The sequence below is a fragment of the Staurois parvus genome, unplaced genomic scaffold (assembly GCF_062004578.1).
Source record: "Staurois parvus isolate SC_StPar_1 unplaced genomic scaffold, SC_StPar_1.0 ptg000251l, whole genome shotgun sequence".
NCBI classification, from domain to species: domain Eukaryota; kingdom Metazoa; phylum Chordata; class Amphibia; order Anura; family Ranidae; genus Staurois; species Staurois parvus.
Genome location: NW_028318047.1, coordinates 2724874 through 2740135, shown reverse-complemented (window position 1 = coordinate 2740135; position 15262 = coordinate 2724874). Strand labels below are relative to the sequence as shown.

At 41.7% G+C, this 15262-nt stretch overlaps 1 protein-coding gene across 1 annotated transcript in view; it reads right to left on the bottom strand.

Annotated features, from left to right (window-relative positions):
• The window catches only part of ITGA4 (integrin subunit alpha 4), a 188606-nt gene that overhangs the window by 9705 nt on the left and 163639 nt on the right, over positions 1 to 15262 (bottom strand). The window contains exons 21-26 of the mRNA XM_089680832.1: positions 8855 to 8944; positions 8010 to 8097; positions 6492 to 6599; positions 3175 to 3294; positions 2699 to 2818; positions 852 to 947 (exon numbers count right to left, since the gene is read on the bottom strand). Of these exons, the coding sequence (XP_089536958.1) occupies positions 852 to 947; positions 2699 to 2818; positions 3175 to 3294; positions 6492 to 6599; positions 8010 to 8097; positions 8855 to 8944 (622 nt within the window). The remainder of the gene's footprint in view (positions 1 to 851; positions 948 to 2698; positions 2819 to 3174; positions 3295 to 6491; positions 6600 to 8009; positions 8098 to 8854; positions 8945 to 15262) is intronic.

Genomic DNA, 15262 nt, shown 5'->3' with positions numbered 1-15262 from the left:
GAAAAATGTAGCAAAATATGTACACAATTAAATCTTAACAGATGTTTAGTGCTTTCATATATAGCAATAGGAGGACAAACAAAATATTATACAACCCATAGACAGGATGATACAACTATTGTGTGAGTGGATTTTCTATCTCGCCTTATCAATAGCTAAGTGGATAATAATCAAAAAGGGAAAGTGCTGTTTTTCTGCAAATTGGCCATTTATTTCCGAATTAGTTACAAAAAATATAATCTAGACTGTATAGTTTCTGTTTATGGGAAGCAACAGATGTACTTTGCTCATATTTGGCTTGTCATTGTGAAACAATGTCCTATACAGCCTAACAATATCTGATAGGCAAGTGAAGGGACTGGCGTGTGGCTATAGGTACAGGCTACATTCTTCTGGGCACACAGAGAGGGCAGCTTGCTTGGTGTGTCTAACTTTTATATTGGGCATGCTAGTAAGGACAAACTGTATATTGCTTGTGACAACTTAACCTTATTACACCATTATAGTAATCCTCCCTCTCTGAACAATATTTGAGGGACTGGGAGAGAAGGGAGCTTAGGGAATGCTTAACTTCAAAATGTTTAAAGGCAACTCAAATTAAATTGTTGTCATTGTAGTTGCATTTAGTACATGGGTACTCACAACACTAAATGCGATTAGATATGAAAGGAGCAGAAAAAATGTAATGGAATCCTACAAATCTTTCAGTATAGTTGTAAGGAGTATCCTATGTGCTGAGAAGACTGCCACAAACAATAGGTACTGTACAATGGGTATGCTGAAAATACAATCTCTATGCCCTTCGCTTAATAGCTCTGAATTATGAAAGACCACAACAAATTATTTCTCACATGTGCAGATTTTTGCTGATGAAGGTTGATAATTCTTCTGTTCTCTCCAAATGTTACGGCTGCTGTTGTCATAAATTGCAGCAAAGAAGAAACCTCCTAAAATGTGCCAAAATCAACATATTGTAAGTTGTTTCTAAATCAAGATTATAGTAAACAATAGATTGACAACACTTTAACTGCATTTCACGTCTTTAAATTATTTCTCCTATTAACAGTACAATCTGACTTCAGAACATGGTGTTTATAGTCTTAACACTTTCAGATTAACCCATGCTCGCTGCCACAGTAAATCCTGCTTACTGTTGTGGTAAACTCCAACCACCAGAGTACTGAGCTCGCTTCCTCGGTTATATTGTTATATATATTGTTATCAGTTATAAAACCCACCTCTTCAGGGAAGCCTACCCCGCCCTCAGCTAATTGCCGATCTCCTCCACTCTTCCTACCACTCCATCCCCCACAGCTATTCCTCCCGTACCACTATCTCCTCCCTCCTAGATTGTAAACTCCAAGGAGCAGGGCCCTCGAACCCCTCGTGTATCGCATTGTATTGTCATTGTACTGTCTCGTGTATTGTCTCCCATTGTAAAGTACAGCGCTGAGCAAACTGTTGCCGCTATATAAACACTGTATAATAATAATAATATTGTCACTTCTAATATGATATCCTTATTTTTTCGAGCAGACTATAATATTCCAAATATAAGTCATACATATTTTCATTCAAGTAAACGCATATAAAAACATGCACATAAAAGTCATATTGTAAATTTGTACCCACCATTTTTTTGAAAATCACCCATCTACAGTATACCTTCTAACATCCCCACCAAGACTTGAATCCATCATACTAGGCTCTTCCCTTCTAGACTCTGTCACTCTCAATCAACTGGTTAACCTCCCTGGCGGTATGATTATTTCAGATTTTTGGTGCTGAAAGCGGTACCATTTTTTGCATGGAAATATGTATTTTTTTTATTGTAGGCTGTAATTTTTAGGAAAAACTCACTGAAATCTGTCCGAACAAGAGTCTAGTAAACATCCCGGGTATGATAAAATTTGAAACACAAAATCATAAATTATAATTTAATAAATAATCATAAAAATAATATAAAAATAATAAAAAATTTAATTCAATAATATAATCAAACCAAAAACACTGAAATGTGAAATAGAGCGCCAAGTTCGCACATTGCTGAGCTCAGTCGCAAAATCGTTTTCAGTTTCTGATGACGAATTTCCCCCACGAATCATTATCACTCAATTCTGAAAGTGGTTCTGATTTACTATCGCTGTTCTCTAGCTGATCTAAACCCGCTTTTGACCTAAAGGGACACTTTTTGGACGCCATGGACATTTCTCAGTTTCCAGGCAGAAAGAATAGACAAAATGCAGGCAGGGCGCCGGACAAAGCACTAGGGACAATATGTATGTGAAATAGGTTGAAACAGCAATGTTTTACTGTGTAAAATGTAAAAAAAAAAAAATGACATTTTTTAAAATTTTTAAATTTCCCGCCGGCGGCGGCGCCCGTACGTCCCGACGTCACAGGGACAGGACACAGAAGCCGGATGCCGGCATCGGCCGGAGGAGATGGCCGGGGACGCTGCAGGGGACACATCGTGGGAGCGCAGGGTAAGGTAAGTGAAGACAACTTGCCGGAGCAGTGCCGCAGGGTATTCCCGAGTGTAGCTCGGGGTTACCGCTTTTGGTACTGAAATGTTACCCCGAGCTACACTCGGGAATACCGTCAGGGAGGTTAATATATATTACAGTACCTTTGTCAGATTCTGAATAATTGGCAATGCCCTTCAAAATAAAGCTTCAAATGTTACACTTCTACCTACCATTTCTAGAAGGGCATGATTTGTTTCCACCTTCACTTCCACAATAACTTCGTGTTCAACTTCCATGTCTCCAAATGGGCATGCAATACGTATGCAAGAGGGATCTTCTTTAAAGCAATACTAGAAAATGGGCAGAGACTTGTATTATCACTACCCAAGACTTTCTTATTGCATTGGTCCAACACTAATTGAACATAACTTTCTTTAATAAGCCCAGAAAATAGGTGCAAATGCAAACAAGTACCAAAGAGAAAATGTAACTGACAACCATAGGTTACTGCACTTTGTACACTATAATTGCTCTTATGAAGGCCTTAGTGAATATACTGTATCTGTAGCATTATTATACACAGTTAAAAAATACAAATCATGGCATTCTTGCAAATAATCTGTCAATTTATACATTTATGTAAATAAAGGTTAAAAAAATAGGTTTAAAAATACACAAAATACAAGAGTTACAAATCAATACTTACCAAATGCCTTTTCCCAGATCTTGAAAAGAAGTCAATTAGATCATCAAATATTGTTTTGTTGGTAGGTAGTATGTCACAGACCTTTGTATCAGTTTGATAATAGCAGCTTCCTGTAGAAGTCTAAAAATACCAAACAGTACTTGTGTTATTTTTACAATGTTATGACTGAATACACAATATATACACAAAAGGGAGCATTTTGTGCCCTGGAAACAGCAGTAACAGGCACTGTACCCCATAGAAATCAGATACAAATTTACTACATATTTTCATAAAGAAAGCTTATGGTGGCTGTAGACAACATGATACCTCCCTGGGGACAATGGCTGGAAAGATATCTGCCTGTGCTTGTATGAATCACTAGAGTGGTAAGATGCATGTAATAATTAGCCGATAGTGACACTTCTCCACTGGTCCATAGCTCAGGAACTACCAAAGCGGGATAATCTCTCCATAGGATGAGCACATTCTACAACCAGAGGACACCTTTGCCACCTAGGTGGTCAGAAACCGTCCCCTAACCAGGAACATGTAACTGCCAATATTAAGAGCCTTCATTTTTTCATCCAACACTGCCTATCCAACAGTGTTTCAGAGAAAGGAAAAAAAGAACTATCCCACTTCAATAAAAACTGTCTTTCTTCTGTTTAGTCTTATAAAGGAGACCTCAGTCACCACCATATACAACAGTGGGACAATACTGTTTATACCGACAAAGCAATTTATGGCCACTTATCAGCCACTGCCTGAATCCAGCAAAGTGCTTCTCTTATTCTAACAATCACAGGGGCTGTGTGTGGAACTGTCCACCTTAAAGGCAGCTTTTCTTTAGGCAGCTTTTCTTTATAATAGATGCAGATGTCCACAACACTTTGCAAACCCCTTGACATACTTCAATTGCTTCCACCATGTGCACCATACATATTAATTGTCTTTGGTTTGTGTTGGATACACCACTATATTGCATTCACACAGAGTAACAAGAGTACTGGTAGCATACATGGTGTTCATTCTACTCACTGGAGCACAGTCATATCTGAATGAGCCATCAATCAACTCTTGATATCCTATATGATAATGACATGGCAAAGTTGGCCCACCTTGTGGTTAACGTTCCTTTAATACATTTACCTTACTTAAATTAGGAAACATTCCTTTGTAAGTATCAGAAATACACTATATTGCCAAAAGTATTGGGACGACGCTCCAAATCATTGGATTCGGGTGTTCCAATCATCTCCATGGCCACAGGTGTATAACATCAAGCACCTAGGTATGCAGACTGCTTCTACAAACATTGTTAAAAGAATGGGTCGCTCTCAGGAGCTCAATGAACTCAAGTAAAGTGTCGGATACACTGGTGTAAAGCACACTGCCACTGGATGCTAGAGCAGTGAAGATGTGTTCTGTGGATTGTCAAATCACACTTCTCTGTCTGGTCCGATGGACGTGTCTGGGTTTGGTGGTTGCCAGGAAAACGGTAGTTGCCTGACTGTATTGTGCCAAGTGTAAAATTTGGTAGAGGTGGGGATTATGGCGTGGGGTTGTTTTTCAGGGGTTGAGGTTGGCCCCTTAGTTCCAGAGATGGGAAGTCTTAAGGTATCTGCATACCAAGACATTTTAGACAATTCCATGCTCCCAACTTTGTGGGAACAGTTTGGGGATGGCCCCTTCCTGTTCCAACATGACTGCGCACCAGTGCACAAAGCAAGGTCCATAAAGACATGTATGAGTGAGTCTGGGGTGGAGGAACTTGACTATCCTGCACACAGTTCTGACTTCAATTCATCCCAGAGGTGTTCTATGGGGTTGGAGTGGAGACTGCAAGCCAGGCTCTCGACCGACATCAGTGCCTGATCTCACAAATGCGCTTCTGGAAGAATGGTCAAACATTCCCATAGACACACTCCTAAACCTTGTGGACAGCCTTCCCAGAAGAGTTGAAGCTGGTATAGCTGAAAAGGGTGGGCCAACTCAATATTGAACCCTATGGACTAAGGCAGGACTGCCATTATAGTTCATGTGCGTGTAAAGGCAGGTGTCCCAATACGTTTGGCAATATAATGTATACGAAATGTGTTATAGGCTGTTATTTATTTATTTATTTATGTATGTATATATTTATTTTTGCTGATCAAATTCTGGGCTTTAGTGAAATCTGACAATCACTAATTAATTTTGGATATACTCAGGTCAAGCAAATACTTCCGTCATGCATTTATTATGGTCCATGACACACTTGGGGAAAGTGAGATGAAATCTCTCCAATTAGTTTCCTGATCACAGTAAAACCCTGACAGGGGTTCTATCATTTCTCATGCTATCCAGAACTAAGAAAAAACGTTTTAGCTGATGTTGGGCTTAAATTGATTCCGGAGGCAAGACTTGCTTATTTCCTTAATCTGGCTATACAAATTAACATCTGATTGCACAATCTCCTTTACATCTGTCAACAATTTTGTAGTGTGAGGGCCTACTTAAACAGCTAGCTTTAAGGCAAGTGTCAACGGGATTGTGCTTTTGTCATCAGTTTGAAACTCTTCAGAAATTATTGACAGGTGTACTTGACCTGCAGTCCATCCATTCTGACTTTCAATAGACCTGCTTCAAATTGCTTTACATTCCCATAAACATGGATAGAACTAGTTCTGCTGTGAACAAAAGACCATCAGTACTTGCCTAGAGTATCATTTAGGAGCCCTAAAGGCAAGAAAGATGCAGTTGAGTTATTTTAGTACATTAAACTTTATAATGAAACTGGTTGTAAAGGTTATTTTTTATTTTCTTAAAATAACAACCACTGTATACTTACCTGCTCTGTGCAATGGTATTGCAAAAAGAGGCCCCAAACCTTCTCTTCTGGGGTTCCCCAATGACCCTCTTTGCTCCTGCTCTTCTGCGTGCACCACCATAGCAAGCTGCTTGCTATGGAGGCGCACGTGCATGATTGCTCCTGAGCCAGGATGTGTGTGCCCTGCTCCCTCCTCATGGAATTTGATGGGCAGTTGCAGGAGTCAATGGTTCCCACTGCTCTTTCTGAGTGTTGTGAGGAGATGAAGAGAGAGCAGTTGCACTTGAGCACACCACTGCCTCACCATAGGACTCAGGTAAGTATATAGGGAGGGAGGGAGGGAAGGAAGGGGGGGAGCAAGTAGTGGGACATTTTTTTACCCTAATGCAAGCTATGCATTACAGTACAAAATGTGTTGCCGTTAGAACCACTTTAAGTAAAAACCTAAACACTTGGATCTCATATGGCTTGCACATACAACACACATATCATTAATGCATTGTTTTTATAATGATATATAACTTACTTTAACATCCAAAATATGAAATAGCTTGATGTCGCTTGGAGCAAACGTGTTGGGTAGCCTAATCTCAAATACAGCATTTGGAACAATACTTGGTCCAACATTGATCACCTAAATAGGAAAAAACATTAGAATGGTTTTAATACTTTGGCTAGAATAAAAACTGTTCAAAGAGAAAACATAGAAAAGTGATGACAGAAAAAGGCAGAGTGGTCCATTGAGTCTGCCCATTATTTGTGGGGGGGTTTTTTTGGTGGGGGGTGTTTGTTTTGTTGTTTTTTTTTTGGTTAACTTTTTTGTCTGTGTATAGATCTATCTTTATCCTAAGCATGTTTGAAGCTATTTACGGTTGACTGGCTCACTACCTCTGCTGGAAGTTTATTACAAGCATCAACTACTCTTTAATTTTGGTTTCATGTTGAAAATACTGCCCTGGTTTCAATCATGTCTCCCCTTTCCCTTCTTTCCTCCAGACTGTACATGTTAAGTTTCTGAAGTCGCTCTTGATATGTTTTATCCCCCAGACATTTCACCATTTTTGTTACCCGTCTCTGCAGTCCTATCTTATCAATATCTTTTTGTAAGTGAGGTCTCCAGAACTAGACACAGTATTCTAAGTGAGATCTAAGTAAAGATCTATATAGGGGAATCAGCACCTCCTTCATCTGGCTGGTGACCCCTCTAGTGATGCATCCTAGAATTATATTTGCTTTCCCCACTGCCTGGCCACACTGTTTACTCATTTTTCAATCATCTGAAATAATGTTGGCAAAAGGGAATTACTGGTTTTCTTTATTTATAAAGGAAAATCTTTTTACTCAGTCCTGTACATTAAATAATAGGGTTTACATGTCTACACAAAAAGGTTTTCACAGAGGAGGAAAAGTAACAAATTTGCAATCTAAGACGTAAGGAAACAATAGACACAAGGGAGCAGGCAAGGGTTTGGGGTAGAGTCAGCTACATGGTGATATGTTAGTGTAGTCAAGGAAGAAAATCCCAGAGGATGGGGCTCATTCAGAGAAATACTATAGGCAGGTACAGGATAAGGTTATGAGTGGAGAAGACATCAGTGACTTAGTGGAGAAGTAGAAAAAGGTAGTTTGTGAGCAAGTTTAGAAATTAGTTTTAGGTACTTAGACATCCATGAAGATGTGAATTAATTTTGAGGACAAATATAGGCCACACATTTTGATTACCAGCAAGAGTTGTTTACGATCTGATATCCATAATTGCTGCATCTACAGACTAATTCAGAATAATACGGACTCACCTAAACATTACCTATCAAGAAACTGCATGGGATGGTAACATCCCATCACCCAATCATAGTACTGGATTGAGTATGCAATTTACTAGGAAATGGTGCTGAAATACTAGAATATTTCAAACTAGCTAAATATTTTTTTTTTAATAAAGTGAACATTTCACCTTATACTGGTTGTATGGTATCTATGGTTATCTATATGTTGTCTATTTACATCATAATTAAAATAAACCTTTACAGTATATGATACATACTTTGAATGTATAATCTATTGTTTCCTTGATGCACAAGATCTTCTCATCATCAGGTGGGCCAAAGACAAATGATACTGGAGATACTGAGCTACAGTAATAAAGAAAACTGGTTAGTCTGAATTTATGAAGTGACAGCATTCCTAATTAGTAAAGCTGTTGGAAAAGCCACATGCCTATAAATATTGTGCAGTAATTGTATTTACATAAAGAAATGGTAAAGGATATATTTACATACAAACACCATGCTGAGGCTGCTAGCTAAATAGAAGTATTTCACTTTCCTCCATGTCTAATTATAATATATTAATCGGTCATTTCCATCTACATATTCAAGGTTATATGGGTACAAAGTCGTCAATATAAATGTAATCTGTTAGTGGCTGGGATATTACATGGTATAATATCTTATAATACAGCAAATAGGTTAAATGTGTTCCCATTGCATTTTCGTGTGATCTTGCTGGCCATCCAAATGAATAGCATTGGCTTATAAAGGTTCATTTTCTATATTTAGAAATGTGCAGGTAAATGTTTTACGGCCTTATCAGACGTGTACATGTGAATTGTCAAAGAAAACCAATGGGTACTCTGGTTTCCTCCCACAAAAGACATGCTGGTAGGTTAATTGGATCCTGTCTAAATTGGCCCTAGTATGTGTATGTATGAATGTGAGTTAGGGACCTTAGATTGTACGCCCCTTGAGGGTGAGGGACTGATGTGAATGTACAATATATATGTAAATCGCTGCGTAAATTGACGGCGCTATATAAGTACCTGAAAGAAATAAATAAATGTATCTTTGACCTGCACTCGACATTGCTTCAACAAGTAATGCTTTAACTCACCCAAGTACATTGACATTGACCTCGTATCTTGTGGGAACGTTGAAAACGGCTTCATTATTCCATAGCGAGTCCTCGTTTACCTCATTTTGACTGCAGGTTTAATTAAAGAAACATTATTAGATTACATATATAAAAATCACACTGCAATGTAAGACCCATTTCACACGGGACAGACGCCATTTTGATCAGCAGGGGATATGTCCTCTGATCAGAGCAAAGGAGACGGATGACACATCCATGTCTACTCAGTTGCTGCAGAGAGGACATCCCAATCTGCTCTATGGGTGGCCAGGTGTAAATGGACTCCGCTGTCTGTTTACACCCAACTGCCCTCCAATTCGATCTCCCAAGATGAAGGAGGACGGATCCTTTTCCATTTTTTTTTGTTTAGGTGGACCAGCTCAGATCGGAGGCAAGTGGGTATAAATGGACACAAGTCTATTTACACCCCCCGGTCAACAAAGGTAAATGGACCATCCTGAAAAATTGACAGGCAGACCTGATCAGACCCTTTGTATGAAAGGGGACTGTGGCAGTGCGGTGTCCTGCCACGGTCAAACTCAAGTTGAAAACCCTGGATTCTCAACCAGGCAGGTTGAGGGGCTCCAGAGAGTTAATGTATTGCAGAGGAAACTGACTTTTCGGTTTCCTCATTTATTCAGTAAGTTTGTTTTGGGATCTGGAGCCTGGAGATTTCAAAGAGATCTGGGAGGGATGAAATCTCCAATCCGGGGTCCGTGTTTTGAGAACCCCCAGCACACTGAGTGCACAGGTGTGTGCAGGCCTTTTTATAGAGGCCTAACCATGGTTCTGGGCTCCACCCCGGCAGCCGGAGTCAGGAGGGCTCCACCCCGGCAGACGGGAGGTCTCTGCCTTGGAGTCAGGTGGAAGCCAGACTAGCTGTGTGCTAGTGGCCATAATTTGGGAAGAGTCTGCAGGAGACAGACAGTGAACTGTGTACAAGCCAGGAGGCTAAATCTTTGTTGGTATTTCTTGATGGTGGATACCCCTGCGTGGGAAGCATTTGTGTTATTTGAACTTTCTTTAAATAAAAGTGGGCAAAAAAGCCCTTAAAGAAGCGAGTTGCTGTGTGCTTAAACAAGAAGAGCTCTACCATTTGAAGCGAGTTCCCACATATGGTGGAGGATGCAGTGGGCAGAACTAGAGATCCCAGCAAGGAAGTAAGTTCATGTGTTGAACTGTGTTTGGTGCATGACTCTACACTATCAGTGTGTGCAGGTGAGGATATCCTGCAGAGAAAAGGAACTTTCCTTAAAGAGACAGTGCTCCATTGTGTACCTGGACTGTGCAAAAGTGTTGTGGAGTGACTGCAAAGATGGGGCGGTCAAAACTCAAAAAAGAAGCAAGATTTTCTGAAATGAGAGACAGAGCCCTGTGGCTGGAGGGGTTGTTACCACCAGAACAAGCCCCATACATGGCTGCACAAAGTTTGCCACAGTGGGAAGTGCATGCTGTTGTCCCTGGCAATGCTGCTGAAAGGAAACCAGTTTTCTGTGTGCAGAGTACTAAGCCTGAAAGAGGATGCAGTGTTGGAAGTTCGGCCAAGATACTGCCGCAAGAGCGCTGTTTGCGGTGCAGTGAATGGGGGCACACTGTCTTCAAGTGCCCTTTATCCCAGCTTCCAGTGCAAGGTGACACAACCAGACAAAGGTCTGGGTATGCAATTGGGAAGCCTGCTTGGAGTTCCAGGAAGGAGCAGCAGGCTGCCCAAAATTTTCAGAAGAATGTGGTTGCCCATAGCAACACCTGTGACTTCAGGCCTGTGGACCCTGTGAGAGAAGTGTCGTCTGCAGAGGATTGTGGCAACGCAGAGATGAGAGTTCAGCGCATCTGGAGGAACCCACAAAGTTCAGCTGGGAGAGTGCCATCTCCCATAGCAACAGGAGAAAGTCTGCCAACCAGGAGAAGGGGCTACAAGGGAGATGTGGTTCCGTATCCCAAGAAGCTTATCTGTGGAACCATACCCTGCCTGGAATGTGGTCAGTTTGGGCATGGTATCTTTACCTGCCCCAGATTATGGAATACCACTGATGAGGGTGCTACTGGACAAAAGTCTTCATCTGCAAGCCCAGATTCGTGTTTAAAAATTTTGGTAGCCACCTCTAGCAACAGTGAGGAAGTACCTGTTGTGCCTGCAGGGGGTGCCAAGGAGTCAGAAGTGCCTGCCACAGTATCATCCTATAGCTGCATGGATGAACTGGCTGGCCAAAGCCAAGCAGAGGAGATGACAGACAGGATCCAGATCCCACGCACTCAAGTGAAGGTGAAGCCTGTTGAAGTGATGGGTAAGACGGGTACTTTTGAGAAAAATGTGAGAGATACTAATGCAATGATTGAGACTGACTTTGAGACTCTCTGCTATAAATTTGGGATACTCCCAGTTAGGAAACCCACTGCTGGTGAATCTAAAAGGAATGAACGTATTCATAATGATGATGGGTTAATGCAATCCACTAATGCAAAAGTTTTTGTAGTGAATGACACGCCACTAGGTCACGGTAGTGAGAGTAGGAAATTGCAACCTGCTGTGCCTAGAAAAGGAGTCTCCCAGTGTGATATGGATAATGAAGATATAGGTAATGGGTCTGATACAGAGCCACTCTGTCCCTCTGTGTCTCCTTCAGCGGTTGGAGTGGTACTGCGTAGTACCTCTGATGGGATCACAGGGACGATGGACTGGGACAGATGGGCAACAAGCTTGTTAGCTTTAATGAAAGAGGCCTCAGTGGGTAACAATGGGGTGGACATGGTTTCTGCTGTGTTGAATAGAGGGACTGTGGAGCAGCTATTAGTCCAGGGCGCTCCTGTTGCTGCCAAAATTAACCCACCGCCTGTAAAAGGCACCATTGAGGATAAACGCTCAGCAGAGGTTTTGCCCACAGCCCATAAAGGAGTTAATGGTGTTGTATACCAAACTGATATCCATAGAGAAGATGTGGAAGAGCTCATTGACACTGAGCCTCAGAGTATTTGGGTGAATCCCACACCTGGTTACGCTCTGGGAGAGCCCCAGGTTATTGTATTGGGTGCCTCCATAAGAGAGGAAGCCTCTTTAAGAAGCACCACCTCTGAGGCATCAGTAAATGAGTGTCTCCATGTCTCCAGGAAGGTCTTATGTGTGGAATCGGGCTGTCTTTTTATAACAGACCTGCTGAAGGAAATGTTAGCCTTCTGGAGTGTACAGCCGGTGTATACCTTGCTGTCTCTTCCATGTTCGGGAGAGCTGGTACAGTGGCGTCCCGCTAATCAGAGCTTGGTATTACAGGCTATACAAAACAAAGATGGTCAATATAGGAATTCTGTTATACCATCCTTGTTGGTAATGGTGAAAATTGTCTTTCAGTGCATTGCTGGGTTGCTTCATAGCAGTAATCTGTATGAGAGGCACACCAGAGTACTGCTGGACAGGACAGAGGTTTGGGCAGAAGTGCCAGAAGATACATGTATATGTGATGTGGTTGGGGTCATCTACCCAAATGCAGAATTATGTAAGGATGGTTTGGCATCAGGACAGTTGCTGGCAGAGTCTTTTGTGACAGCGAAGTCAATAGGTAGTGATGTTTCCATGGGAGACACCCACTCTACTGTGTGTGATTCCTCTCCAGAAACTGCCCTGCCAATTACTAGTGAAATGAGCTCTGACAAGACTATTTTTGATAATGATAAAAAGGGAAATGTATTGATGAATTTGGATTGTCTGATTGCTGTGGGTGATAACAAAAAGAATAGTAGACCAGGTGGTCAGGTTGACATGGTAGCTGGTCGTCCTGAAAGAGGTAATGAGTGCTTAACAGACACAAGGGAGGTTAAGAGTCTAGCACTAGGCCCCCTACAGGATCGGGAAGGTAATTTTGGGAAAGATTTCCAAAGGTCCAGGAAACTCCCAAGTTTTAAGGATGAAAGGTCTAAGGGAACTGGCCCAAAGCTTAACAAGGGGATGTTAAAACTGTTTGATTCCCAAATAAAAGAGCCCACCTCTATTACTAAAGGGTTTAAAAATATAACCCCATCAAAATTAAATAAAGCAAAAAGAGATGGTCTAGAGGAATTTGAGGGAGCATGTTGTAATGTTACAGGTACCAGGCATTTAAAGCTTAGGAGTCAACCCCAGGTTACAAAGGGTACTGAGATTTGTAAACCCCCTAGTGGTAAAAGGACTAGCATAGTCTTAAGGAAACTGGAAAGACCGCGCTTTTGGAAGCACACTCGTAAAAAGGCACGGGGAAGTAGTAGAGCCCAAGTAAGGGGAGACAGGGGAAGTCACCTCTTGGGGCAGGGAGTAGTGTCTCCCTTTGATGAAAACGAAGTCAGCCAGGATTGGACCTTTACAGGTGATAGTCGGCACAGAAGGGCTAAAGCAAGGGTTTTAGGTTTGTGTGTTCCGCCCCCTACGGGGTCAAAACAAAGGGGGGGAATATGTGGCAGTGCGGTGTCCTGCCACAGTCAAACTCAAGTTGAAAACCCTGGATTCTCAACCAGGCAGGTTGAGGGGCTCCAGAGAGTTAATGTATTGCAGAGGAAACTGACTTTTCGGTTTCCTCATTTATTCAGTAAGTTTGTTTTGGGATCTGGAGCCTGGAGATTTCAAAGAGATCTGGGAGGGATGAAATCTCCAATCCGGGGTCCGTGTTTTGAGAACCCCCAGCACACTGAGTGCACAGGTGTGTGCAGGCCTTTTTATAGAGGCCTAACCATGGTTCTGGGCTCCACCCCGGCAGCCGGAGTCAGGAGGGCTCCACCCCGGCAGACGGGAGGTCTCTGCCTTGGAGTCAGGTGGAAGCCAGACTAGCTGTGTGCTAGTGGCCATAATTTGGGAAGAGTCTGCAGGAGACAGACAGTGAACTGTGTACAAGCCAGGAGGCTAAATCTTTGTTGGTATTTCTTGATGGTGGATACCCCTGCGTGGGAAGCATTTGTGTTATTTGAACTTTCTTTAAATAAAAGTGGGCAAAAAAGCCCTTAAAGAAGCGAGTTGCTGTGTGCTTAAACAAGAAGAGCTCTACCATTTGAAGCGAGTTCCCACAGGACTAATACAGATTTTTGGTTAAAGTTTGTATGGAGTAGAACACCAAGACCAGAATCTAAACTCTGCATGATAGGGGGCAGGATACAAAAAATCTAAAAACTCCTTCCAGGAGAGGCCACTGCTGAGTCCTGAAAAGATGGTTCATTCAGTCTGACATGGTCTGAAATCTCCTCGCTGTTCACAGTAAGTATATATATATATTTTTTGTGCCCACTAATACAGTACATGTTAAAACGCCATTCACCTCCAGTCTGGATGTTTTGAATACAGAAATTAAAATAAGCCTTTACTGAGAGAAGAATGTAAGCTGTCATTCCCCAACCCTGTTCCTGAAAATGCTAGTTGCTTGGCTATCCAACTGATCTGTTGTCTTCAGTATTTTGAGTCACTGATTTGGAAAACGTTAGCAGAGCTCTGATTTCATTCTGACTTTACTTGCTGCATGTTCGCTCCAGGTGAGTAACCACAGCATTGAAAACAGACAGCCAGGCAACTAGAATCTCTTAATAGAACTGCCTATTTTTTATTTGAATGATAGGTTGCCAAACTTTTAGTTAGTAGCTTTAGGCTGCTTTCACACTGAACCATGGAAAAAATGCATAAGCGTTATCGCTGCGTTTTTAAGATGACATGTGACTCAAAACCGCACCAAAAATGCACCGCAAGTGCTGCATTTTTATGCATTTTGCTGTGTTTACCATTGATTTCAATAGGGAGGTGTGTTTTGGTGCATTTTTTTTTACCGCACCAAAAATGCACCAAGCGGGACTTTGAAAAGGGATCAGACTGATTCGCAACCGATCAGTGTGGAGAGTTTCATAGGAATTCATGGTCATGCATATTTCTTCTGCTTTTTCAACACAAAAGCGGAAGAAAAATGGATCAAAGTAAAAGCAGCCTTAGAACTGCTAGTCTTGCTGCTCTACAACTCACTTGTCAATGCCTCCAACCTGCTCACTGGACAATGGATGAAAAAACGCACTACTCTTTATGCGTTGTCCAGTAAATACAGGGTCACTTTAAACACATTCACCCTGCACCTGCGTCTGAAAATGTTTAGATGCAGTGGATATTTTATATAAATGTTACAGGGCGGCAGGGCTGCGCAAAATCATATATATATATATATATATATATATATATATATATATACGCGTGATTTGCATTTCCGAGTAAGGAGTACATGCGTTGCCATACCTGCGCTGCCATTGGCAGCTAGGGATGTCAATCACCAGGTTTCGTCAGGGAAAGCTGATAGGGGAGAGACCTATGTATAAACAACACAGGTCTCTCTCCTGCCAGCAAGAACATGCAGCTTTGTATTTCTCTGCACAGCATGTCTCCCTAGTAAAACCTCTTCC